This window comes from Ranitomeya imitator, chromosome 1, assembly GCF_032444005.1.
Source record: "Ranitomeya imitator isolate aRanImi1 chromosome 1, aRanImi1.pri, whole genome shotgun sequence".
In the NCBI taxonomy this organism is placed as follows: Eukaryota; Metazoa; Chordata; class Amphibia; order Anura; family Dendrobatidae; genus Ranitomeya; species Ranitomeya imitator.
Genome location: NC_091282.1, coordinates 581,381,523 through 581,406,973, shown reverse-complemented (window position 1 = coordinate 581,406,973; position 25,451 = coordinate 581,381,523). Strand labels below are relative to the sequence as shown.

The 25,451-nt window shown below is 47.0% G+C and overlaps 2 protein-coding genes across 3 annotated transcripts in view; one reads left to right on the top strand and one right to left on the bottom strand.

Annotated features, from left to right (window-relative positions):
* The window catches only part of NDUFA7 (NADH:ubiquinone oxidoreductase subunit A7), a 39,309-nt gene extending 28,205 nt beyond the window's left edge, over window positions 1–11,104 (bottom strand). For both annotated transcript variants that reach the window (XM_069767872.1, XM_069767871.1), the window contains exons 1-2: window positions 10,915–11,104; window positions 7,272–7,321 (exon numbers count right to left, since the gene is read on the bottom strand). In XM_069767872.1, coding sequence (XP_069623973.1) covers window positions 7,272–7,321; window positions 10,915–10,965 — 101 coding nt within the window. In that variant the 5' untranslated portion in view covers window positions 10,966–11,104. The remainder of the gene's footprint in view (window positions 1–7,271; window positions 7,322–10,914) is intronic.
* Window positions 11,105–11,232: 128 nt separating this feature from the next.
* On the top strand, window positions 11,233–20,291 carry RPS28 (ribosomal protein S28). The gene is made up of 4 exons (XM_069767874.1): window positions 11,233–11,383; window positions 11,546–11,593; window positions 15,660–15,793; window positions 20,210–20,291. Exons 1-3 carry the CDS (start codon window positions 11,345–11,347, stop codon window positions 15,780–15,782), a joined length of 210 nt encoding a protein of 69 aa, XP_069623975.1. The 5' UTR covers window positions 11,233–11,344; the 3' UTR covers window positions 15,783–15,793; window positions 20,210–20,291.
* Window positions 20,292–25,451: the final 5,160 nt, after the last annotated feature.

Below are 25,451 nucleotides of genomic sequence, written 5' to 3'. Positions count from 1 at the left end.
TAGGGAGTGACATGGTGTACCTCAGTATGTCCATGATGCCCCAATAGGTGAAGATTGTGGCTAAGAAGCCCCAGTGAATACTGCAGAGAAGGGCCAATGGCTCTGAGAGTGGTGGGGTGTATGAAACTTAGAGCTTACCCAAGCCCTGAGGCCCTGTTACGGTCCTCCCGGTGCGCTGCACTCCCCTGAGCAGGCCACTGAAGTAGAGCACCGGCCGGATGATGAGAAAATCCGCCAGGGAGATATAGCCCAAACACCGAGCAGCCTCCGGGGGTTTCCCAGGTGTGCGATGAAAAAGCCCGGGTGTTGAGAAACAAATAGCCACCAGAATCCCGAGGGAGGTCTCACGATGGACGAGAATCACCAAGAACATAAGCGGAGCTGCTGAGTGACGAGTGGAGCTACAGAAGCCCTCTTGTCGATAGAGACCCGGATCCCACTTACCCGTGGTGTGCTCTGTGAAAACCGACAGAGAAACGCCAGACTGGGCCTCTCTGCTACAGGTCAGCTGCTGTAGCGTGGACTGTGCAGAGAGCCCTCCATCCACCATCCCTTTGATAGGGAGGTGGAGAGGGACCGTCCGCCTCCTTCCATCACCAATGTTTATCAGTGGTGATGCAGTGGGGGCCTGCACAGACTGTGGCAAATGCCTCTGCACATCATGGGATTAACTCCTCTGGCATGGGTCAGGGCTGATGTCCGGCGTAAAAAAGGTCCGGCAGCAGAAGGGGGTACATGAGGCGACATTCCATGTTCCCGTCTGTTGGTGCGGGGAGAGCGGTGCCCTGAAGGGACCCGTCGACTCAAAAAAAAAAAAAAAAAAGGGATTTTTGGTTACTCACCGTAAAATCCTTTTCTCCAAGACGCTCATTGGGGGACACAGGACTGTGGGTGTATGCTTCTGCCGCCAGGAGGCTGACACTAAGTAAACTTAAAAAAAAAAAAAAAGTTAGCTCCTCCTCCATCGTATACACCCTGACACTGGCTACCAGAGACTCCAGTTTGGTGCAAAAAGCAGTAGGAGAACAAAAAACACAAAAAATAATATAACAGCATAAATACAGAAACTTTATGTCTAGAAAAGATCCTACTGACTAAAGTAATCAGATATAACCAAAGCAGCCATAAGGCTACCAGGGAGGGAGCTGTGTCCCCCAATGAGCGTCTTGGAGAAAAGGATTTTACGGTGAGTAACCAAAAATCCCTATTTCTCCTTCGCCTCATTGGGAGACACAGGACTGTGGGATGTCCTAAAGCAGTCCCTGGGTGGGAAAAATCACTCACCAGAAAAAGACATCCAGATAATGTTTGTCTATAAATGCGCCACTGCCGCTTGAAGAATTCTTCTACCCAGACTTGCATCTGCAGAGGTCTGGGAGTGGACATTATAATGTTTGACAAATGTATGCAGACTAGACCAGGTCGCAGCCTTGCAAACCTGTTCTGCTGAGGCCTGGTGCCGAACGGCCCAGGAAGCCCCCACTGCTCTAGTCGAATGAGCCTTGATTCCGGCCGGAACCGTCATGCCCATGGAGCGATAAGCCTCCTGAATGGTCGCCCTTATCCATCTGGCCAGGGTAGATTTTGAAGCCGCGCATCCCTTCCTGCGACCCTGCGGAAGGACAAACAGAGCATCCGTCTGGCGAAAGGGGGCCGTACGGGAAACGTACCTCCTCAGAGCCCTCACCAGATCCAACGTATGGAGAGCTTTTTCTACACGGTGCGTAGGTGCCGGACAAAAAGAGGGCAGAACAATATCTTCATTAATGTGAAATGATGAAACAACCTTCGGCAAAAAAGACGGTGCTGGTCTGAGCACCACCTTGTCCTGATGAAATCGCAAAAAAGGAGGACGACAAGAAAGAGCTGCCAGCTCCGATACCCGTCTTATGGACGTTATGGCCACTAAAAATACGACTTTCCAAGAGAGAAACATCAAAGAAACCTCTTGAAGAGGCTCAAAAGGAGCGTCCTGTAAAGCCCTTAAGACCAGATTAAGGTCCCAAGCTTCCAAAGGAGTCTTATAAGGAGGGACCTTATGAGCGACTCCCTGGAAAAAAGTCCTGACTTGACGATTAGGAGCAATCCTGCGCTGAAAAAGTACTAATAAAGCCGAAACCTGCCTTTTAAGGGTACTCGGAGCAAGCCCAGAATCCAGGCCTGCTTGAAGGAAGGCTAGAATGTTTGGAACGGAGAAACGCAGAGGAGGCAGCCCGCGTTCTCTACACCAGGAAAGAAACACCTTCCAAGTGTGATAATAAATCCTGGCCGAAACGGACTTACGTGCACTGATCATGGTATCAGCCACTTCTTGAGAAAAACCAGCCTGAGTTAAAACCCAAGATTCAACGGCCAGGCCGTCAAACGTAGGACCTCTGAGTTCTGGTGGTAGATCGGCCCTTGAGATAGAAGATCTGGCCGATCGGGGAGCCGCCAAGGAACCCCGGCTAGAAGTTGTACCAGGTCTGCATACCAGGTCCGTCGTGGCCAATCCGGAGCGATCAGGATGGCCGGCACTCTCTCTGATTTGATCTTCTTGATTACTCTCGGGAGCAGTGCCAGAGGAGGGAACAGATAAGAGAGATGAAATTGGTTCCAAGACAGTACCAGCGCATCCACGGCGATAGCCTGGGGATCTCGGTACCGAGAGACAAAACTGGGCACCTTGGCATTCACCTTGGATGCCATTAGATCCACGTCTGGAGTTCCCCAAAGATGGCATATCTGCAAAAATACCTCGGGGTGGAGAGACCATTCCCCGGAGGCTAGACCCTGACGGCTTAGGAAATCTGCCGCCCAGTTTTCTTCGCCCGGAATGTGGACAGCTGAGATCACAGAGTGATTTCTCTCCGCCCAGAGTAGAATCAGTTTTACCTCCTGCATGGCTGCCTTGCTGCGGGTGCCCCCCTGGTGATTTATGTAAGCTACCGCTGTGGCGTTGTCTGATTGAATCCGGACAGGGCGACCCGCCAGAAGATGGTAAAAACGTAACAAGGCTAGCCGGACCGCTCGAATCTCTAAGATATTGATGGGGAGGTCTGATTCCCGAGGAGACCAGCGTCCCTGAGCTGTGTGATGGAAGAACACTGCTCCCCAACCCAGGAGACTGGCATCTGTTGTGACCACTAGCCAATTGGTTGGGGGAAAGGGCTTCCCCCTGAGTAGAGATGAGCTGTTTAGCCACCAAGCGAGAGCCTGTTTGGTCTGGAAAGATAACCGAAATTTGTGGTTGAGAGAGAGAGGATTTCGGTTCCATGCTGATAGGATTGCACGTTGGAGGGGTCAAAGATGAAACTGTGCAAACGGAACCGCCTCTATGGTTGCAACCATCTTTCCTAACACCCTCATCCCGGACCGAATCGTATGAGGGTATGGTTGTAGAAGATTCCTCACTTCCCGCCGAAGGGCTAGGACCTTGTGCTGGGGAAGGATAGTTAAGGCTTGAGAGGTGTCGAAGATCATGCCTAAAAAAGAGATTTTTCGAGACGGCCGTAGAGATGACTTCCTTAAATTTACCAACCAACCTAGACGGGAAAGGGTGTCCAGAGTGATGTCGACATTTTCCTTGCAAGACTGAAAAGTCGGTCCCTTGATCAGCAGATCGTCTAGGTATGGCAAGATGACTATACCTCGGGAGTGCAGAATGGACACCACAGTCGACATGACTTTTGTGAACACCCTGGGAGTGGAAGCCAGTCCGAAAGGTAATGCCGTGAACTGGAAGTGTAGATTGTTCACGGCAAACCGGAGAAATCTTTGATGGAGCGGAAAGATGGGAATATGAAGATAAGCATCCTGAATGTCTACTGAGGCCAAAAATTCTCCCTTTTCCAGAGAGGCGATGACCGACCGCAGAGACTCCATTCGAAAGTGTCGAACGCGGACAAACTTGTTTAAGAGTTTGAGATCTAGGATAGGCCTCACTGCTCCATCCTTTTTGGGCACTACAAAAAGATTGGAATAAAAGCCCTGGAATCTTTCTTCCTTTGGAACAGGAGAAATGACACCGCTGATACGGAGAGACTCTATGGAATTGAACAAGCTTTGACGAAGAGATTTGCACTTGGGAAGACGGGATGGGAAGAACCGGGGAGGAGGGAGACCGACCAGCTCTATTTTGTAACCTGAAGATACGAGCTCTGTCACCCACTGGTCGTGGATTACCTGAAGCCAGACCTGGCGAAATAAAAGTAGACGTCCGCCTACCTTTTTGGAGACGCCCGGAAGAGGCCTCCAGTCACTTGGTCGAAAATCTTTGCGTCCTAGATCCTCTAGATCTAGAAGACTGGGGACGCATTCTTCCCCCCTGGCTGGCCGTATAAGGGGTCCGACCGTCTCGGTCCTGATTGGGCCGACCCTGCGCAGGAGAACCTGATGCTGGGGCCCATCTGACATAGTGAAAGGTTCTAAAACGAGCCTGAAAATGGCGCCGAAAAGGCTGTCTGGCCCTCTGCTGAGGAAGGAACTTACTTTTCCCTCCTGTGGAGTCAGAAATGAGCTGATCCAGCTTTTCTCCGAACAAACGACCACCCTGATACGGCAGGGATGTAAGAGATTTCTTAGAGGTAGAGTCAGCCTGCCAGGACCTTAACCAAAGGGCCCTTCTGATGGCAATAGCATTAGATGCAGCCGAGGAAGCACAATCTGCCGCATCCAGAGATGCGTTAATCAGATAGCTACCGGCCATAGCTACCTGAAATGACATTTCAGCCAATTCTGCTGACACATTACCTTCCTGGAGAGCCTTAGATAACGAGTCAGACCAAGATATCATAGCCCTGGCAACCCAGGTTGCCGCAAAGGAAGGAAAAAGTGCTGAGCTTGAGGCCTCAAAGACGGAACGAGCCAAGCTCTCTATAAGACGATCCGTAGGATCCTTAATCGATGAGCCATTAGGGAGGGATAGCAACGTGTTAGAGGCTAAACGGGACACTGGAGGATCTACAGAAGGATTTTCTGCCCAATCACTACAAAGTTCCGAAGCAAAGGGATACCTAGCCTTGAGAGCTCTTTGCCCTGAAAAGCGTTTGTCCGGGTGCTCCCTATTGCGTCGAATCAGGTCCTCGAACTCAGGATGAGAGGAAAAAACCCTATGGGCCCGTTTAGACCGCTTAAATGAGACCTTATGATCAGAGGAAGAGACGAGCTCGTCTTCTATCCCCAAAGACTGATTGACAGCTTCAATTAGGCTATCTACTGACTCCTGAAACCCAGGTTTATCAAAATTAAGAGACCCTTCTGACTCGTAGTCAGTCTCAACTTCACCGCTTTCTGCAGGGGAAGGAGAGCGAGATACGGAACTCCAGGATGCGGAAGCACCTGAGAGACGCTTTGCGAATCCGCTTTCCATGCGTCTGTCGAGTGAGAGCGCGCCCCCTGCAGGCCGCAGACTCCTGAGACCCCGAGGCCCTCTCTGAGACAGGCGGATTACCGGTCCCGACCGCCGGGGTCTGCAGCGATTTGATCGCTTCAGTAAGGGACGCCATGGATTGTGACAAGGACGTGACCCATTCCGGTGGAGCTACCACAGCATCTGGCTGAGGGACCGGAGCTGGAGAGACTACTGGAGGACTGGCAGGGGGGGGGCTCCTGGACATGTTCAGGGTCACAGGCCTCACAGAGGCGATTACTTTGGGCGTGCGGAAAAAGGGCATTACAAGATACACAACCGGTAAAAAGAACCGTGTGAGTCTTAACCTTTCTAGACATAATGATCCGTAATGCTATACCCAGGGCCAGAGACTGGGAAAAAAAGGAATGCTTCAGTCCAGCTGGAGAGAGAAGCACTTACCCCAGTCCTGTGTCCCCACGAATACAGAGATGGATCCTGACAGCACGATACTCCAAATGTGCTGCCTTATATGTCCAGCAGGCTACAGGGGGGGAGGGACCGCCAAACTAAGCCGCAGCCTAGAGCAGGCCTGAAGCCGCGGCCTCAATTTCCCCCTCAGAGACCGGAGAAACCGGAACCGGATGTGACACGCCGGAAGGGGCGGAGCCCCGCAGCGCGGCCTGCCGCTCGAAAGTCCCGGGCTCCAGGAACAGCCCCACGCCTGCAGGGAGCCAGGCAGAGCCGAAGCCTCCGGAGGAACAGCGGCGCCGAACGCCGCGGCGCCGCTCCAGATAACGCCGCAGCGCCACAGGCGCCGGACCAAAATGAAGCGCCGCCGATCCACCAAAAAGAGGACGCCAGCCTCACCCGGAGACTACCCAGGGCCAGCGCAACAGGTACTCAGGAGCCCCCCCTTTGACACACCACACTCAGCGAGGGGTGGAAAGAATGACGGTGCAGGAACCCAAACTCCATTATCCCAGGATAAGGAGAGGGACCGTCCTCCACCCCAGCTAACACCCCCAGCAGGGGTGTAGAAATCAGGGGGGAACACACGGACGTCTAGGTGCACCTGTACAGCCTGGGGTCTAGATACCTCAGGGTGGTCAGGGCCAAGTCCAGTGAAAAATCCCACGTAGCGGGGAAGGATACGTGGAGAAGTATCACACGTGCTTGCCCGTTGATGATTTGGGGAGATCGGACCCTCAAAAAGGTCCGTCGCCCCCTCAATCCAAAAGTTGAAAGTCGGGTCCAAAAATCCAGGACCCAGAGATGTGCCTCCTTGAGACACTAAGCATAAACTGGAGTCTCTGGTAGCCAGTGTCAGGGTGTATACGATGGAGGAGGAGCTAACTTTTTTTTTTTTTAAGTTTACTTAGTGTCAGCCTCCTGGCGGCAGAAGCATACACCCACAGTCCTGTGTCCCCCAATGAGGCGAAGGAGAAAAATAGCTCAGGCATGTCATTCAACGATGCAGGAGAGCATATGTGGAGGCAACACTCCACATTCCCGCCTGTTGATGGTTTGGGGAGATTGGAACCCAGAGGGATCCGTTGCCCCTGTAATCCTTGAGAAAAAGATTCTGAGTAAAAAATAAAGATAAAAATAAAAGTAAAAATGTGGTCTGAGTATCAGACCCTTGTGCTTCCTACAGACACTAAGCATATACAGCAGAGGAGGAGCTAATCTTTTTTGTGTTTACTTAGTGTCCTCCTAGTGGCATCAGCATAACACCCATGGTCCCGTGTCCCCCAATAAGGTGAAGGAGAAAGTACACCTCCCAGAGACTAATCTGTTAGCGCCCTCTTAGTATAACCATTACAAGGTAAGATCTTCGCAACAGAGATAAGTTTTAAAATTGTGAAGGTGAGATTCTAAGACAATTAGATTTACTGCAATTTTCCATCTACGGAACCATTATTATATTTCATGTACTTACCTGCTTGCAATTTCTGTATAACGAAGCTGTAACTTCTCTTGAAGATTTTGCTATGGTTTAAAAATATGACAAGTTAATGCAGGTCAATTTCTGAACACGCCCTGAGGCTGTGTGCACACGTTGCGGATTTGCTGCGGATCCGCAGCTTTTTTTTACTGTGCAGAAATGCTGCAGATCCGCAAATGATTTACAGTACAATGTAAATCAATGAAAAAAAATGCTGTGCAGATGGTGCGGAAAATTTGGCGTGGAAATGCTGCGGATTAAAAGAAGGAGCATGTCACTTCTTTTGTGCGGATCTGCAGCGGTTTTGTACCCATTCCATTATAGAAATCCGCAGAGGTAAAAAACACAAGAAATCTGCACAAAATACGCATCAAATCTGCACCTGCGTTTTCTGCCAAGAGATGCAGAATCCGCACAAAAAATTGCAGAGGCAAATCCACAACGTGTGCACATAGTCTTAGGCTGTGTGCACATGTTGCAGATTTTTTGCTATAAAAACGCGAAAAAAAGCGCATTCATTATGCATCCCATCATTTAGAATGCATTCCGCAATTTTTGTGCACATGATGTTTTTTTTTCCACGAAAAAAACGCATCGCGGTAAACAAAACAGCATGTTCATTAATTTTGTGGATTTCCCACTATATTATTGTATTGGGAACCTCCGGCAAAATCCGCAAAAAAAATAACGCACCAAACACGCATGCGGATTTCTTGTAGAAAATGTCCGGTTTTGCTCGGGAAATTCCTGCAAGAAATCCTGAACATGTGCACATAGCCTTAAAGAAACAGGTCATAAAGAATTAGTCAAATGACACAAGGGAGAACATGTAATAGTGGCAGCAAGCACACAGCAGATGCACATGGTCCAATGGTGAAAGTGTGGGGGATGGGCGATTGCCACATCGTAGGAGGTTAAACTGCTGGAATGTACAGAGAAAAACCCTGCCTAAATAGCATCACAATGACTACATCTATAAAAATAACCTGCACGGGGAAAATTACTGAAAGTTTACAGTTTTCGATTTATTCACTACCAAGCACAACAGTTGGGAGATAACTGTGACCTTTGCAGAAACGCCCCTTCAATCTGGAAGCAAAAGGAATATGATCAGCCCTGTAGTAAGATGCTTACTGCAGCACACAGAGAGCTAGAGCACGCAGAAGCAGTGACAACTGGTGCTTCTACAACACACAGGCATCCATATTACTGCCTATTACACCAAGTACAAAAACAGCATCCGGCGTACTTTATCTGTCCTGTTGAGGGCAGAGCAAAGTACTGCAGTGCGCAGGGAAAGGTCAGAGAGGCTCGGCACCTGCGCACTGTAGTACTATGCTCTGCCCTCAACAGGACAGATAAAGTACGCCTGCGGCGTGAAGACAAGAAGAGGACGTAAGAAGATGGGAGGCCGCGGACCGCAGCAGGACCGCCCATAGGCGAGTATAATCTAACCTCTTTTTCTTATCTTTCAGGTTACATCGGGGGCTTATCTACAGCATTACAGAATGCATTACAGAATGCTGTAGATCAGCCCCTGATGACGGTGGCCGCAGCTTATAGGCCAATTTTGGGGTGACAGGTTCCCTTTAAATATAGCACAAGAAGTCTAGCACTCAACTTCAGTAACTGTAGAAACGATTTATTGGTAGCACAAGAAACATTTCAGTCCCTTGGGACTTTCATCAGTCACTACAATAACATAAACAAAAGTAAAGAAAAAAGAAGTACATCCTGTACAAAAACAACTAAAGTATATACAAGGCAACATAAATAAACGGACATGGTTAGCATGAAGTAGGTCAAAAATTAGGTCAACAAATATATTTCTAACTTGTAAATATGAAACAGAGGAAACGGTAGCAAATACCCAGGCTAGGTGTCAACATATAAGGAAAACATGACTGTGTCAGAGAGCGGGACAGAGAAAATAGATGGAGTAGGACGGGCACACATACCGTGCTTATGAGGGCCGATCTGGCCAATGAACTAGAGTTGAACACAACGTAAATGATAATAGCGCCTATAATGAGGGGGAAACGGAAAAAACTGTGAAGAGAATGCCCATAGATAGGAATGGAGAAGAAAGGTACCAAACTACTTACATCCGTAGAACGCCCCAAATAACGGAAATGGGGGCGGAAATAAGAGCTGTAAGAGAGACATGGAAGCTGCACTAAACACAGTGTGAATAAGCAACGATATGGGTGAAGTATGAGAAGACTGAAATTGATACCTGGAGCACAGAGACGAAATGGTGGAAAATGACCACCTGCAGGAAAACACACCCGCAGCTAGGGAGAGGTACAAGGGGAGAGCATATAAGTATAGGCTAGGGAGTGGGGCCATCCCTGGAGATAAAGACGCACAATACCTGAGCAGACTGGAAAGAGAGGGGAGGAGAGCCGCCTCCAGACATGGCGTTCTACGGATGTAAGTAGTTTGGTACCTTTCTTCTCCATTCCTATCTATGGGCATTCTCCTCACGGTTTTTTCCGTTTCCCCCTCATTATAGGCGCTATTATCATTTACGTTGTGTTCAACTCTAGTTCATTGGCCAGATCGGCCCTCATATGCACGGTATGTGTGTCCGTCCTACTCCATCTATTTTCTCTGTCCCGCTCTCTGACACAGTCATGTTTTCCTTATATGTTGACACCTAGCCTGGGTATTTGCTACCGTTTCCTCTGTTTCATATTTACAAGTTAGAAATATATTTGTTGACCTAATTTTTGACTTACTTCATGCTAACCATGTCCGTTTATTTATGTTGCCTTGTATATGCCTTGTTTTTGTACAGGATGTACTTCTTTTTTCTTTACTTTTGTTTATGTTGTTGTAGTGACTGATGAAAGTCCCAAGGGACTAATACGTTTCTTGTGCTACCAATAAATCGTTTCTACGGTTACTGAAGTTGAGTGCTAGACTTCTTGTGCTATATATATATAGATGGTTTGTGAACCTAAGTCTTAGCACCAATTTGTAGCTGTACACACGGTGTTTTCTCTTCACAGGTTCCCTTTAAAGTGACAGAACTAGAATCACCAAATTTGACAGACATGATTATTTTAAATCTACACAAACTGCAATTTTTTTTTTTTTTACATCAAAGTTTCCTAGGAGGCGATAGTCGCTCTTTAAGAGGTCACCTGTAAGCAACAAACTACAAAAATAATTATTCCTTTTTTTTTTTTTTTTTTTACTATATATGTCCTCCAAACATTGACTAGTTAAAAAATCCAACTCATCCCCCCCAAGGAAGGCATATGGCTCACTGCTGCCGTCCACACACGACTGGTGGAGCTCGAGGTGGACAGTTCGGGGGGCACCTTCCTGTCCTAGGGGGTGACGTGCCGGGTATCTGGTGGAAGCAGAAGCTGCTTTATGTCCACATTACAGCAGACAGAAAACGACCTACTAAAATGCCAGAATCTGCCCCCACCCGAGGTCTGCAAACCAGGAAAAGCAGCGGAAACATTAATACAACAGAAAAAAAGCCATGGAGAGCAAAGTTTAATAGGCTAAAAAATAGAGAAGACTTCATAAAAAAGTGATGGCTCCTGGAAGCAGGGGAGGAGAAACGACACCCTGGAACAGTGAGAACATGGCTGCCAAGCATTAGTGTGCTGTCCCTTACCCCAGAAGCCCAGTTCCTCAGCCGCTGGATGAATCTGGTGGCAGTAGCCATACCGGTCAAAGGCAGAACGCGGAACCTCGGTGTACGGGGAAAGACTAGACCGAGAGACAATTGACCTTCACAAGAGCGCGCGTTGTCCTGTCTACCGTAAGTCTTCCACTACAAAGCAATATGGTCTCCTTAAAGATGGTGGCATTTTACAACTACAATCTGCGCGTGCGCCAGGAGCAGCCGTCAGCTGTCGGCATCGTGGGACGCCTGCGCCGCTCCTGAGGCCCCGCCTCTCATTCAGAAACAGGAACTTGCGTGCCATACGTGCTCTGACGTCAGCACGCCGCAGTCTGATGCTTCTTCCCGTTCTCCACCCAGTGCTATAAAAAGGCGCTGCGTGCACACGTGATTCTCTCTTTCGGCCTACAGAGCTGCAGCAATGGATGCCAGCCGTGTTGCACCCGTCAAACTCGCCAGGGTAATGTATAGAGCCGACGTTATAACTGGGGTATAACGTGTGCGGGGCACGCTGCTGGTAGCGGAGTTCGGGGGAGCAGCGCGCTCGGTAGTCTGACGCCATGAACCTCATGCGTCCTCTGTGGATTGTCCTATCTTACTGACGGCTGTGTCTTATTGTTAGGTTACTAAAGTTCTTGGAAGGACTGGATCCCAAGGGCAGTGCACTCAGGTAAGCGGCTTTCTTCATGTTCAGATCAAGCATGATACTTAAAGGGAATCTGTCACCCCGTTTTTTCAGATTGAGATATAAATTCTGTTAAATAGGGCCTGTGCTGTGCGTTACTATAGTGTATGTAGTGTACCCTGATTCCCACCTATGCAGATGGAGTGCTCTGCTGCACGGGGCTTCAGGAAAATGGCCGCGGGATGCCGCGCGTGCGCAGATGGAAATCGCGGCGGCCATTTTCCTGAAGCCGAGATGCAAACTCGGCTTTGGGAAAATGGCCGCTGCAATCTCTTATGCGCGCGCAGCATCCCGCGGCCATTTTCCTGAAGCCCCGTGCAGCAGAGCACTCCATCTGCGCACGCGTGGCCCCAGGAAGATGGCCGCCCCCACCGATGACGGGGTAATAGCGCAGATCGCGCGCTGCTTCTTCACGTGCGCGCAGTGGATTCGTCACTGCGACATGCGCACACCACTACGCCACCAACGGAAAGCTGGGGAAGAAAAGAGCAATGTCACCACGCCCACCTGACCTGACCAGCCTGATTGACAGGTGAAAACGGCGACTTTGGTAATGTATGTCTCAGCATAGGTGGGAATCGGGGTACACTACATACACTATAGTAACGCACAGCGCAGGGCCTATTTAACAGTATTTATATCTCAATCTGAAAAAACGGGGTGACAGGTTCCCTTTAAATTCCCCCATGTCTGCTAGCTTGTATACAACATTATCCCACGTTTGCAACTCCCTCAATGCCATGCGCACTGGACAAATTATCCCTATGTTTTTGATTGAGGGCCAGAATTTCTATATCCCTAGTAACAAGCCGGGTAAATATTTCTACTGCTGAGGATAAATTCAAAGAGGAAAGGTCTGAGATTTAAAGGGAACCTGTCACCCCCCTCAGGTATCTGTAACTAAAAGAGCCATCTTGTGCAGCACTAATGCTGCATACTGACAAGGTGGCTCTTTTAGTTATGCTCCGTGCACACGCTGAAATAAACTCTAATAAAATGTGCCCCCTCTTACCGTGAAATCGTCCGGGGGCCGGGTTTCTTCCCCCTAATCAGACGCCTCACAGCCATCACTCCGGGCATTTGCGCGCCGCCTCCGCTTGCTTCATTAGCGTGCTTGCGCTGTAAGTTCGAAGGGCAGCGTAACTGCGTGTGCCCGGAAAAAAAATGCTTGCAAGAGGAGGCGGCCCCCAGGCCCGGAGTGACGGCTGTGAGGCGTCTGATTATGGGGGAAAGTCCCGTCTCCCTGGCGATTTCGCGGTATGAGGGGTCACATTTTATATGCGTTTATTTCAGTGTGTGCAGGAAGCATAACTAAAAGAGCCACCTCGTCATAATGAAGCATTAGTGCTGCACAAGCTGGCTCTTTTAGTTAAACGCCTGAGGGGGGGGGGTGACAGGTTCCCTTTAAGCAGCTATGGGAATGCTGATTAGAAGTGTGAAATGCCAAGTATTGGACTATTCCGCTATTGCCCCTTGCTGCTCTTTGGCCTTCAAATTATACATTATGACGTCTATCATACATGCAGCAGACTATACATCATCATATACAAAAGGTGCATTATAGAGCATTCTCTTTGTGCCTTAATTTTAAAGTTTTTTGGCACTTCATATCATACTTAAGTGAATATTGGAGGACACGTTATGGATAACAATGCCTCTTGTAAATTATTCCAGTCTCCCTTTTACTTTTCACTGGCATATGAGCGCTCCTGCAAGAGACTTCTGCTCTGTACTGTTGATGTGAGAACTGTGATGCTCATTGGATTAAAGAACAATCGTGCAGTACAGGCTTAAAATTCTGAGCCTGTGGGATCCCTAATGAGCATCCCTAAAAGTTACTATGATTGTAGCGCTAGTCTAAAAACCACAAAATGTGTATGTATTATAAATTACATGTGCATGCACTTGTCAACACTTGAAATGGCAAAAACAAGATCAAGTCCTGGAATAAACAAAAAAATTCATAGGATTGATCAATTTAACATGGTAATGACAAATTGAATAGTTATTTTTATTAACTTTTTTAGTTACTGTATTGAGCCACCTGCAGAAATGCAGGTGCTTGCTTTGGCACTCTATCAAGTGTAGGACCATGTAAACAGCTAAGGCTGGTTTCACATTGGCGTTTAAATCTGCAGCGTTTTAAACGCATCCGCAAGTGGTGGAAAAAGCGCATGTAAACACGTACAAATGCTGCGTTTTTTAGACGCATGCGTTGACACATGCGGCTAAAAAAAGGCGCGTTTGTACGCGTTTACATGCGTTTTTTCCTGCGTTTGCGCTTTTGGTACGCATGATGAGAAATTTCACAAGCTGGTTTTTGTTCATTCTGCTTCATAAAAATCGTAATAAAAAGCAATCAAAAATGTCACGCCCGAAAATGTTACCAATAAAAATGTCAACTCGTCCCGCAAAAAACAAGACCTCACATGACTCTGTGGACCAAAATATGGAAAAATTGTAGCTCTCAAAATGTGGTAACGCAAAAAATATTTTTTGGAATAAAAAGCGTCTTTCAGTGTGTGACAGCTGCCAATCATAAAAATCCACTAGAAAAACCCCTTATAAATAGTAATCAAACCCCCTTCATCAACTCCTTAGTTAAGGAAAAATAAAAAAAAAATGTATTTCCATTTTCCCGCTAGGGTTAGGGATTAGATCCCTAGGGTTAGGGACTGGATCCTTAGGGTTAGGGATTGGATCCCTAGGGTTAGGGCTAGGGTTAGGGATTGGATCCCTAGGGTTAGGGCTAGGGTTAGGGATTGGATCGTTGGGGTTAAGGTACCGTCACACTAAGCGACGCTGCAGCGTATCCGGATCGCTGCAGCGTCGCTGTTTGGTCGCTGGAGAGCTGTCACACAGACCGCTCTCCAGCGACCAACGATGCCGGTAACCAGGGTAAACATCGGGTTACTAAGCGCAGGGCCGCGCTTAGTAACCCGATGTTTACCCTGGTTACCATCCTAAAAGTAAAAAAAAACAAACGCTTCATACTTACCTTCAGCTGTCTGTCCCCGGCGCTCTGCTTCTCTGTACTGGCTGTGAGCACAGCGGCCGGAAAGCAGAGCGGTGACGTCACCGCTCTGCTTTCCGGCCGTTGTGCTCAGTGAGTGCAGGAAAGCACAGCGCCGGGGACAGACAGCTGAAGGTAAGTATGAAGCGTTTGTTTTTTTTTACTTTTAGGATGGTAACCAGGGTAAACATCGGGTTACTAAGCGCGGCCCTGGGCTTAGTAACCTGATGTTTACCCTGGTTACCAGTGAAGACATCGCTGAATCGGCGTCACACACGCCGATTCAGCGATGTCAGCAGGAAGTCCAGCGACGAAATAAAGTGCTGGACTTTCTGCAGCGACCAACGACATCACAGCAGGATTCTGATCGCTGCTGTGTGTCAAACTGAACGATATTGCTAGCCAGGACGCTGCAACGTGATGGATCGCTAGCGATATCGTTTAGTGTGACGGTACCTTTAGGGATTGGATCCATTTATCACCTTGATGGTGGCTTAGGGTTAGGGATTGGAGCCCTTTATCACCTTGATGGTGGGGGGTGGCTTATCAGTGTCTAGACTTGTTTTTCTCTATTGAAACGCATGCGTTAAAAAACGCAACCAAACGCATGTGCTTAAACGCATGCGTTTACATAGACAGCAATGCTTTCTTTTTTTACGCAAACCGTGTGCAATCGAACGCATGCGTTTCCTGGCGGCAAATAAATGCCTCTATAAATTACTACATGTTGCATTTCCGCGGCAAGACGCAAGCATCGAAAAAACGCATGCTTCGTCAAACTCGTACAAAAAAAAACGCATGCGTTTTTAGTGTTAAGTATAGGAAAACATGACGCATGCATTTATATGCGGTACAAATGCAGCTTCACGAAACGCAAATGTGAAACCAGCCTTACATAGACATTGGCTTCCATCTTCTTCCTCCAGATTTTTGGTTCAAAACTTTATTTTATTTTTTTCTAGTTTCACTGTAAACACAATTTTTAATTGTTAGTTTATTACGCTGCAAATCCTCATGGTGTTCCCCTTTTCTCTATAGGTCCGTGTAGAATTTATGGATGACAGCAACCGTTCCATCATAAGGAATGTGAAGGGACCAGTTAGAGAAGGAGACGTCTTGACACTGCTAGAATCTGAACGTGAAGCTAGAAGGTTGCGCTAGTTCTCTTCAAGGTAAATTAAAATGGCTTCAGAAAGGGAGATGGTTACTGCTATTATTACCTTTTCCATAAGCTGCCTTTGTTTTTTTTGTCAACATGTTTGAAGTCTTGAGGATGAGTTGTAGTTTTGAATGACACCATTAACTTTATTATATAATGTACAGAAGGGGGTTCAAAGTGCAATTTAACCATTGCTTGTTGGGTTGTGTTTTTTGGCTATGTGCACACGTTGTGTATTTTGCTGTGGATACGCAGCGTTTCTGCCACTGCGGATCCGCAGCAGTTTCCCATGAGTTTACAGTTCAATGTAAACCTATGGGAAACTGAAAACGCTGTGCACATGCTGCGGAAAAAAACGCGTGGAAACGCAGCGGTTTACATTCCGCAGCATGTCACTTCTTTGTGTAGAATCGCGGCAATTCTGCACACATAGGAATGCATTGATCCGCTTACTTCCTGCATGGGGCTATGCCCACCATGCGGGAAGTAAGCGGATCATGTGCGGACGGTACCCGGGGTGGAGGAGAGGAGACTCTCCTCCAGGCCCTGGGAACCATATTGGTGTTAAAAAAAAAAAAAGAAAAAATAAGATACTCACCTCTGTGCTGCACGCGGCCATCCGGTCGCAGGGTTGCTATGCGAGCAGGGCCTGCGATGACGTCGCGGTCACATGACCGTGACGTCATGAAGGTCCTTCTCGCATAGCATCTTTGGAACCGGACCGCCGCGTGCAGCCCCGAGGAGATTGGGACGTCGGGGGGTGAGTATAACCATTTTTTTTTATTATTTTTAACATTACTATTGATGCTGCATATGCAGCATCAATAGTAAAACAAGTGCAGGAGTAACCTGCAGTGGAAACCGCAAGACAGTGATAAATCTGCAGGGATAACCGCAGCGGTTTTGCCCTGCAGATTTATCAAATCTGCTGCGGGAAAACCCGCAGAGGACCCTTCTTACGTGTGCACATAGCCTTAGGGTGCGTGTTTTGCATCATAGTGCAAATGTTTACCTTTTTACCACACGTTGAAACAGTTGGAATTTCCTGTGTATATGGTGTCATTCAAAGCTACAACTATTTCTGCACAAAATAAGACCCCATGAGGGCATGATCATGGGTGTCTTGTTTACTAGGCCCCCAATATTGGGATACTGGGCAAAACCAATGAAAGTCTAATCTTAATTTGAGTAGGAAAAAAAGGAAATGACAAACTGCTTCACATGAGGCCCAACCTGGTGTTAGGGGTGGTTAAATCGGAAGATACGCTGCAGCTCCAACCGGAGGAGTAAACAAGAAGGGGAAAAAACGGTCATAGGAGAGCATGCACAAGTTGAGAGAAAAACTTCATTTATTAGTTTCCACAACATGTTTCAACCGAAAAGCTCAGTCTTCGTCAGGTGGCAGTTATAGGTAGTGGGGTGGGAAAAGTATATAAAGGGAAAGCCGCCTATGAACAAATCGGACACAATTCCACAGACTGCCCACATAGTTAAAACGGGCCAATCAAGGCCACACTAGAATGTAACAGGGATGATACAAAATAAAACAAGTTAAAACTATCTAAAATTACGGTAATTAAAAGACAAGTAAGAACAGTACACATAAAATGTACACATAATATATGAATAGCAGCATGCATATATTACGTAATTTTCTCAATAGGGAGGTTTAACCCCTCAGGGGCCAGTGTGCCAACCTTAAAAATCCAGAAACTCTCCCTTAATATATTGTACCGGTCAGGCAAGTTTTAATGTATTCAAATTCTTTTGATGCACTAAGGAGAAGTTAGGAAAGACTATGTAGCATGAAACCATTACAGATGTTTTGACGGTGCTTGTTGAGTCTAGCATGCATCATCTGTATCGTCCGACCAATTTACTGCGAGCCACATCCACATTCAATTAGATAAATGACATAGCAGGATTGGCAGCGAAGGCTACTTTCACACTTGCGTTTTCTGCTGTCCGTCGTACAGCAAAATGACGTATCAACGGACGTCACCAAAATAGGTAAAACCGTGTGTGACGCATCCAGTGTAATGACGGATGCGTCATCTAGAAATTTCTGAGAGAGATACTGACTTTTTCCCGAAATCCTTCCGGGCATGCTCAGAGGGGAAATACATGATACGTCACTGGATTCCTGTGTAACGTCAGCGTCAGATCCTGCGTCCATAGTCTTCCATTGTAGCCGACGACGGGCAGCACAGGATGCGTTGCTGACGCTGACCTATTTTTTTTTTTTTTTTTTCTTCCCCCAACTTGCACAAAAAATATTCCTCTGAATGTTTTCTCTGCACGACGGACCGCTATTTTACGACAGATCCAGTGCACAACGGATGAAACGGATGGCCATCCGTCACAATCCATTGCTAATAGAAGTCTATGGGAAAATGCAGGATCCTGCATTCACAAAAAACGACGGATTGTGATGGATTAAAAAAAAAAAACACAAGTGTGAAAGAGGCCTAACATGGCAGTTGATTTTGAAGCTGGCACCTGTAGTACGGGACTTGAATTCCTGTGTCCCATTCAATATGGTAGCACAGCACAGAAACTTAGGGGTCCTGCATGCAAAACAACCTGGTCTAGGGCATATCCGGGTTGTGCAAGAAGATGAGGACTTGAGTTATATTGCAGGGGGCGACAAGATTCTCAACAGTGTGACTTATTTTTTCAAAAGATTGTTCTAGGTTGTACCGGTATGTGCAATGATAATATAGGGTCCCCATTAAGGATAAACCAATGTAAAAAAAAAAAATTACGTATAGTAGTGTGGGATTGTTTAAAAGTAGTGCTGAAACTCCTGTTCACTCCATTGGAGGTTTTATCCAGCATGTTGTCCTTAGATTTTTATATTCTCTATACATTTCTTTTGTGTAAAGGTTTTGGCTTTACTAAAGGCATCGCATAACAGCTTTTTAGGATAACCTTTGCTCCTGAAATTTTATTTATTTTTTCTAGAATAGCAACCACTTTAAAGAAGGGTTGAACAGAAGTTTCATCACTACTTTTAACCAATCCCACACCACTATACGTAGCTTGATTAAAAAACATTTGGTTTATCCCTAAAGGGGACCCTATATTATCAATGCACATACCTACACAACCTAGAACGATCTTTCAAAAAAAAAATCGTACCCTTCGGAATCTTGTCGCCCCCTCCCCCCCCCCCCCCTTCCCCAGCAATATAACTCTCAAGTCCTCATCATCTTGCACAACCCGGATATGCCCTAGACCAGGTTGTTTTGCATGCAAAACCCCTAAGTGCCTGTGCTGTGCTTCCATATTGAATGGGACACAGGAATTCCAAGTCCCGTACTACAGGTGCCAGCTTCAAAATCAACTGCCATGTTGGCTGCCAATCCTGCTACGCCATTTATCTAATTGAATGTGGTTGTGGCTCGATTTTGTGCATTTTTGATGCAGATTTTCTGCGTTTTTTACCCCTGCAGATTTCTATTATGGAAGGGGTCAGAAACGCTGCAGTTCCGCACAACAGAAGCAGCATGCCACTTTTGATCCGCAGCGGATTTTTCCACACCATTAGCACAGCTTTTTTTTTTTTTTTTTTTTCTATTGATTTACATTGTACTGTAAATCACTTTGCGGAACTGCAGCGTTTCTGCATGGATAAATCTGCTGCAGATCCGCACTAATTCCACATCGTGTGCACACAGCCTCAAAACATCCGTAATGGGTTCATGCTACATAGTCTTTCTAAACACTTCTTTGTGCATCAAAACAATTTGAATACATTAAAGCTTGCTGTCATGGACCAGATTCCAGATGATTGACCTGACCGGTATAATATATTAAGAAGGGGGAGTTTCTGGATTTTTAAGGTTGGCACACTGGCCCCTGAGGGGTTAAACCTCACTATTGAGAAAATTACGTAATATATGCATGCTGCTATTCATACATTATGTGTACATTTTGTGTACTATTGTTGTCATTTAATTTTTAGATTTTTTTTTTTTTTTTTTTTTTTAATTTTTTTAACTTGTCTAATTTTGCACCATTCTTGTTACATTCTAGTGTTGCCTTGATTAGCCCGTTTTAACTGTGGGCGGACTGTGGAATTGTCCAATTTGTTCATAGGCTGCTTTCCCTTTTATATACGGTACTTTTCCCACCCCAGTCTACCTATAACTGTCACCTGAGGAAGATGGAGCTATTCGGTTGAAACGCATTGTGGAAACTAATGAATGAAGATTGTATCTCAACTCAACATCTCGCATGCGCTCCTATGACTGTTTTTTTTTTTTTTTTTTTTCTCCCCTTGTTTAATCTTAATTTGAGTCACGCCATAGTGATATCCACTTATAGAGAAGTCATTGTGTTAAGTTTGGTGTTTGTTTTTTTTGTTTGTTTTGTTTTTTTTCTCTTCTGTTTTAACTTTTTTTTTTTTTTTTTTTTTTTTTTTTAGATGGCGGTTTGCTCAACATGGCACTCTGAAGATGAATGGTTCAGCAAAATTGTTTAATTACAAATAAAAACTTCAAAACTTTTTTTTTTCTCTAAACTTGGTCATCTGTAGATAACCTTGATATGTTTACTAGGTTCACAGTAAAAATGCCGCATATAAAATGCAGCAAATGGTAGCTTGCATGTGACTTGTCTACAGTTATGTTTAACCTCTTAATGACCGCCTACACTTTTTAACGGCAGCAGTTAAGGGTGCTTATTCCTCAGCGCTGCTTTAATGGCGCTGAGAAATAAGGTTATAGTGCCCCAGCTTGTGAAAATCTCAGGTCTCAGCTGCTGGGGGTAGCTGAGACCCCTGAGAGCATGATTCGGGCCAGTTTTTACATCCCCAGTGTTGCAATCAGTTAAGCCTCTTTCTTTTTTTTTTTTTTTTTTTTTTTTTTTTTTTTAGATGGCGGTTTGCTCAACATGGCACTCTGAAGATGAATGGTTCAGCAAAATTGTTTAATTACAAATAAAAACTTCAAAACTTTTTTTTTTCTCTAAACTTGGTCATCTGTAGATAACCTTGATATGTTTACTAGGTTCACAGTAAAAATGCCGCATATAAAATGCAGCAAATGGTAGCTTGCATGTGACTTGTCTACAGTTATGTTTAACCTCTTAATGACCGCCTACACTTTTTAACGGCAGCAGTTAAGGGTGCTTATTCCTCAGCGCTGCTTTAATGGCGCTGAGAAATAAGGTTATAGTGCCCCAGCTTGTGAAAATCTCAGGTCTCAGCTGCTGGGGGTAGCTGAGACCCCTGAGAGCATGATTCGGGCCAGTTTTTACATCCCCAGTGTTGCAATCAGTTAAGCCTCTTTCTTTTTTTTTTTTTTTTTTTTTAATAACTTAGGTTGTGTATGCATTTAAGCAGCAGAAAACCGCTGCGAAGACTCATACACAACAGGTGCATATAGCCTTGACAGGTCTGTCAGAAAAACGGGCCCAGTGCACCCGTTTTTTTTTTTACAATCTGCACAGGATTCGTCTTTTCAACATTTTGACAGATCCTGTGCAGATTGTAAAAATTGAAGTGTGAAAGGCCTTATTCACCAAATAAGGCTACGTTCACATTTGCGTTGTGCAGTGCTGCATCGGCGACACAACGCATGCAAAACGCAGCTTTTTGTGATGCATGCGTTCATTTTTTCATGATTTTTGGCTCAGAAAAAACTGCATCATGCAGCGTTTTCTGTTGCGCCAAAAAGACGCATGCGTCACAAAACGCAAGACAACACACGGCGACCGCAAAAAAACCTCCCCCACGAATCTGTTGGTTTCCTGTCCCTGATGGGAACTCTCTTCCTACAGACCTACCTGTGAAGGATTTGATGGATCCCAGGCCCAGCTGGTCGGTTCAGGTATCGGGGGTCCCCTACCTCGGCTGGTGCGGGGTTCCTGGAAGCGCCAGGGTGGACCGCAGTGCAGTGAGTGGGCATGTGGAGCAGTCTCTGGAGGATTCCAAACTATGGAGGGCCAGCACCAGAAGAATGAAAGTATGCCCCTTTAGATTGGTGATGCAGGCATGCTAGTGCAGCTGAGGGTGTCCTGGGTTCCGCCAGCAGATGCTTGACTGATGCCTCGTGGGTAGGCCCTCTGACACAATCGGTGTCCGCAGTGATGGTGCTGGGCTCGCCATGGTAACGTGTCTGTTGGCGGCGCCTGGGGTTGCATCCCAGGTGCCTTGCCGACACAGCGGGATAATGGTTGTGTGCATGGCAGAGCCGTTGGGGCAACGGTCAGGGGCATCCGGGTCCAGGGCGGTGGCTGGTGTCTCGATGACTTGCTTGGGGGCATTACAGTTCTGGGGGGATGAAGAGGTTCCTGGGCTAGGATCTGCTGACCTGGATATCAGGGGGAAGGCGTGCATAAAGATGGACACCGCACAGGCACCTGTGCTTCAGAGACCATTTGGCATAATGGAAGTTAGTGAGCAGCAGGAGCACCCTGCACAGCGATACAATTTCAGAAGCTCCATACTGCCTGGCGAAAGACCCGTGATGATATGGGTAATGGCCAGGCAAGTGGTCGGTCCAGCCGCAGGAGCTCCTCCAGAGTGGATGAGTCGGCTGAGATGTGCCTCCCTCTTAATCGGGTACCTACTGACTGCTACACTGGTAAGTGATCTTCATGAATGTTCACACAGTGATGCAGTCTTCCCCATATTTTTCTGTCCTGCCAGGGAAAGAAATGTACAAGGGAAGTCAAGACACAAGGAATATGCCCTTTGCAGATGCCAATTGCCGGACTCTTGTCTAAAAAAGATTGTCAGCCCAGTGTCCAGCAGACTGAGGCTTCACTGTGGGGGTTTGGTTGCCCCAGTTCTTTCTTCAGGGACTTAATTATTTCCCGCTTCCCAGTTCTGGTTTGGAACTTGCAGCTTTCTGGCGTTTAAGTGAAGGTACCCCTTTGAGGAAACTGTAGTGAATACTTGGTATAAAGCCCCAAAACTTGATACAGCAGTGGCCAAGGCATCAAAATATGCTCATTGCCCTTTGAGGACCTGGGGACCCTGAAGGACCCTCTAAACAAGAAGGCAGACACGTTCCTTTAAGGAGGCATGAGAGATGTCAGCAGGATCCCTGTGACCAGCAGTGGCATCAGCTTGTACGGCCAGGTCAATGATGGTCTGGCTGGACCAACTCGAGACTCTGTTGAAAGGGGAGCCTCTCGTGAGGCTATTCGAAACACCTTACCAGTGATTCTGGGTGATGTGGCTTTTTTTTGGTCTGATACTTAGGAAGATTGTCAGGATGGCAGCTATAGCAGTGGGCCTCTCTTAGTGCAGCTCAGAGAGCGTTATGGCAAAATTTCTGGCCAGGGGTATTCAGGACAGGTCCAGACTTTGTTCCATCTCATGTGAAGGGTAATTCCTCTTTGGACCAGTCCTGGATTAGCTTCTGGAGAAGGCAGGGGACGATGAAAAGAAATTCCCCAGCTTGTTGACCCCTTCCTGCTGGCATTCCTTCAGTAGAAGGTTCAGTCGTAGGAAGCCTTCCAGGAACCGAGCCAAGTAGGATGAGAGGAAGAGGTACAGGGTTCATGTTTGGAGGCTCATCACAAGAGCGTAAGAAACTGTCCCAATGACTGGCAGCCTCTGTGGGGTATAGACTTTCTGCCTTCTACCCAGCCTGGTCAGGGATCACCAATAGTGACTGGGTGCATGGCCTAATATCCATCAGGGCTATTTCGCTGGACAATTTCATGGTGACCCCTTCCGGTCCTCCCCCTCAAAACAGGCTGTCCTAGAGGCGTAGGTCCTGGAGCTATGTCATAAGGAGGTCCTTGAGGTGGTTTCGGGGTCGGAGAGAGGTAGAGGATTCTACTTACTCCCCGCTTTCTGGTTCGGAAACCAGATGGCTGCTTCAGGACTATCATCGATCTTAGAGCTCTAAATGAGTGTTTGGTAGTATGCCCCTTCAAGATGGAATCTATTTTGGCTCACCAATGAAACAATTTTTTTTCTATTCGCCACGACAGCAACCACTAGAGAGAGGGGATCCGCCCCTAGGAACAGGAAACCTACAGAGAGATAAAAGGGGCGGCCCCCCCTCGCTCCTCAGTTGGTTTCCTGTTCCTAGAAGGGAACCCACAGAGAAGACTCTATGGCTAAGAGGAAGACCTGCCTGGGTTACCGCCTGTACGTCTCTGCTGAGCGTCAGGGGTCCCAGAGCAGGTGGACAGTGTCGGGGGAATGTTCCTGCGGGCTCCCCCCTCATCTGGTGCGGCTGACATACAGCCTGAAGGTAACCAACGGTCTCCCTGCTGGGACACCGTTGTGTGAGGCGCTGACTGCGGGGGTACCTTAGTCTGGCCGGACTGGGAGCAGGTACATGACGCCCTCTTGATGTTATCTGAGCGGCGGGGTGATGATTCCGTGGTCCGGATTTCCCTCCTGTCCCTCCAGGTAAGAGGCGACATGATGTGAAGGGAAGCGCTCGCAGCGGCGTCCTCCGATGTATTGCAGACGCGGGCGCATGCGCAGTAGCGTCGGCGTCCCGGAAATGGTGGTGAACTTCCGGGGCTCCGGGTTGGAGTATCATTTCCGGGGGAACCGCCATATTGGATTCCCCCATGCGGTGCTAGGAGGGGAGGCTTCCGACTATCCTAAACACCGGACTTGTGAGTTAAAAAAAAAAAAAACACAGGGGGTGTGTACAGGTAGTTACTGCACTATAAAGTGCAGTCAGTAAGTGCAGTCAGTGTGCCATTATGTCGTCCCAAGAGGAGGTCAGGGTGCACCTTATGGAAGAGCCATTAGTTACTAGTGGTGAAGCCAGGAAAAGAAGTAGTGGACACTCTAAAATAAGTGACTCCACTGATAAATCAGGAAGAAAATCATCCCGTTCTACATCCCAAGCTAAGGCAACCCCGCAGCCGGTATAAAATAATACGCTGGGTGAGTGTATATATAGCTCCACTGAGGCTTATATTGATTCCTTTGCTTATATTATTTTTAGGCAAAGAGGACTGGGAAGAGCAAGCACAAACAATGTGCTATATGTACCGAACCCCTGCCTGACTCCTATCCTAAGAGTCTGTGTCAGGCATGTATAGATAATACCCTACGGCAGGAGGAATCGGTTAAAATGAACGAGATACCACTTATAATTCGGGAAGAACTTCAGTCATTAGGAGGTGGTTCTTCTTCCTCAGTAAATATTGAAAAAAGGAAGAGAAGAATATCTTCACCTAAAGCTGATACGTCAGCAGAGAGTGGGGAAGTCGACTCAGACGGTTCTCAGCTGTCCAATTCTTCAGAGGAGGAAGATTTCGTCTGTTTTCCAACTGAGGGCATAAGTAACTTAGTGAAATCAGTAAGAAATACAGTGGGGGTATCTGAGTCAAAGGAACCCCAAACACCAGAGGAGGTCATGTTCGCTGGTCTTTCCCACAAAAAAGGCCATGTATTTCCTATAAACCAGGCTATAAAAGACCTAGTTAAAAAAGAATGGAGTAGAGGTCAAAAAGGGTTAATGCCAATATCCTGTAAGAGGCGCTACCCCTTTGATGATGAAGATCTAAATACCTGGGCCAAAATACCAAAGGTTGATGCTGCAGTCGCGTCTACATCTCGCCGTTTCTCCTTGCCTGTGGAGGATGCAGGTTCCTTATCAGACCCTATGGACCGAAAATCAGACGCACTTCTTAAAAAATCGTGGGAAGCCTGTGTCACGGCATTCAAGCCGGCGATTTCA

Coding starts and splice junctions, on each gene's coding strand:
- RPS28 (XM_069767874.1), top strand. CDS start 11,345: ATGGATGCCAGCCGTGTTGCACCCGTCAAACTCGCCAGG. Junction 11,384..11,545: donor CACCCGTCAAACTCGCCAGG/GTAATGTATAGA, acceptor TCTTATTGTTAG/GTTACTAAAGTTCTTGGAAG. Junction 11,594..15,659: donor CCCAAGGGCAGTGCACTCAG/GTAAGCGGCTTT, acceptor TTTTCTCTATAG/GTCCGTGTAGAATTTATGGA.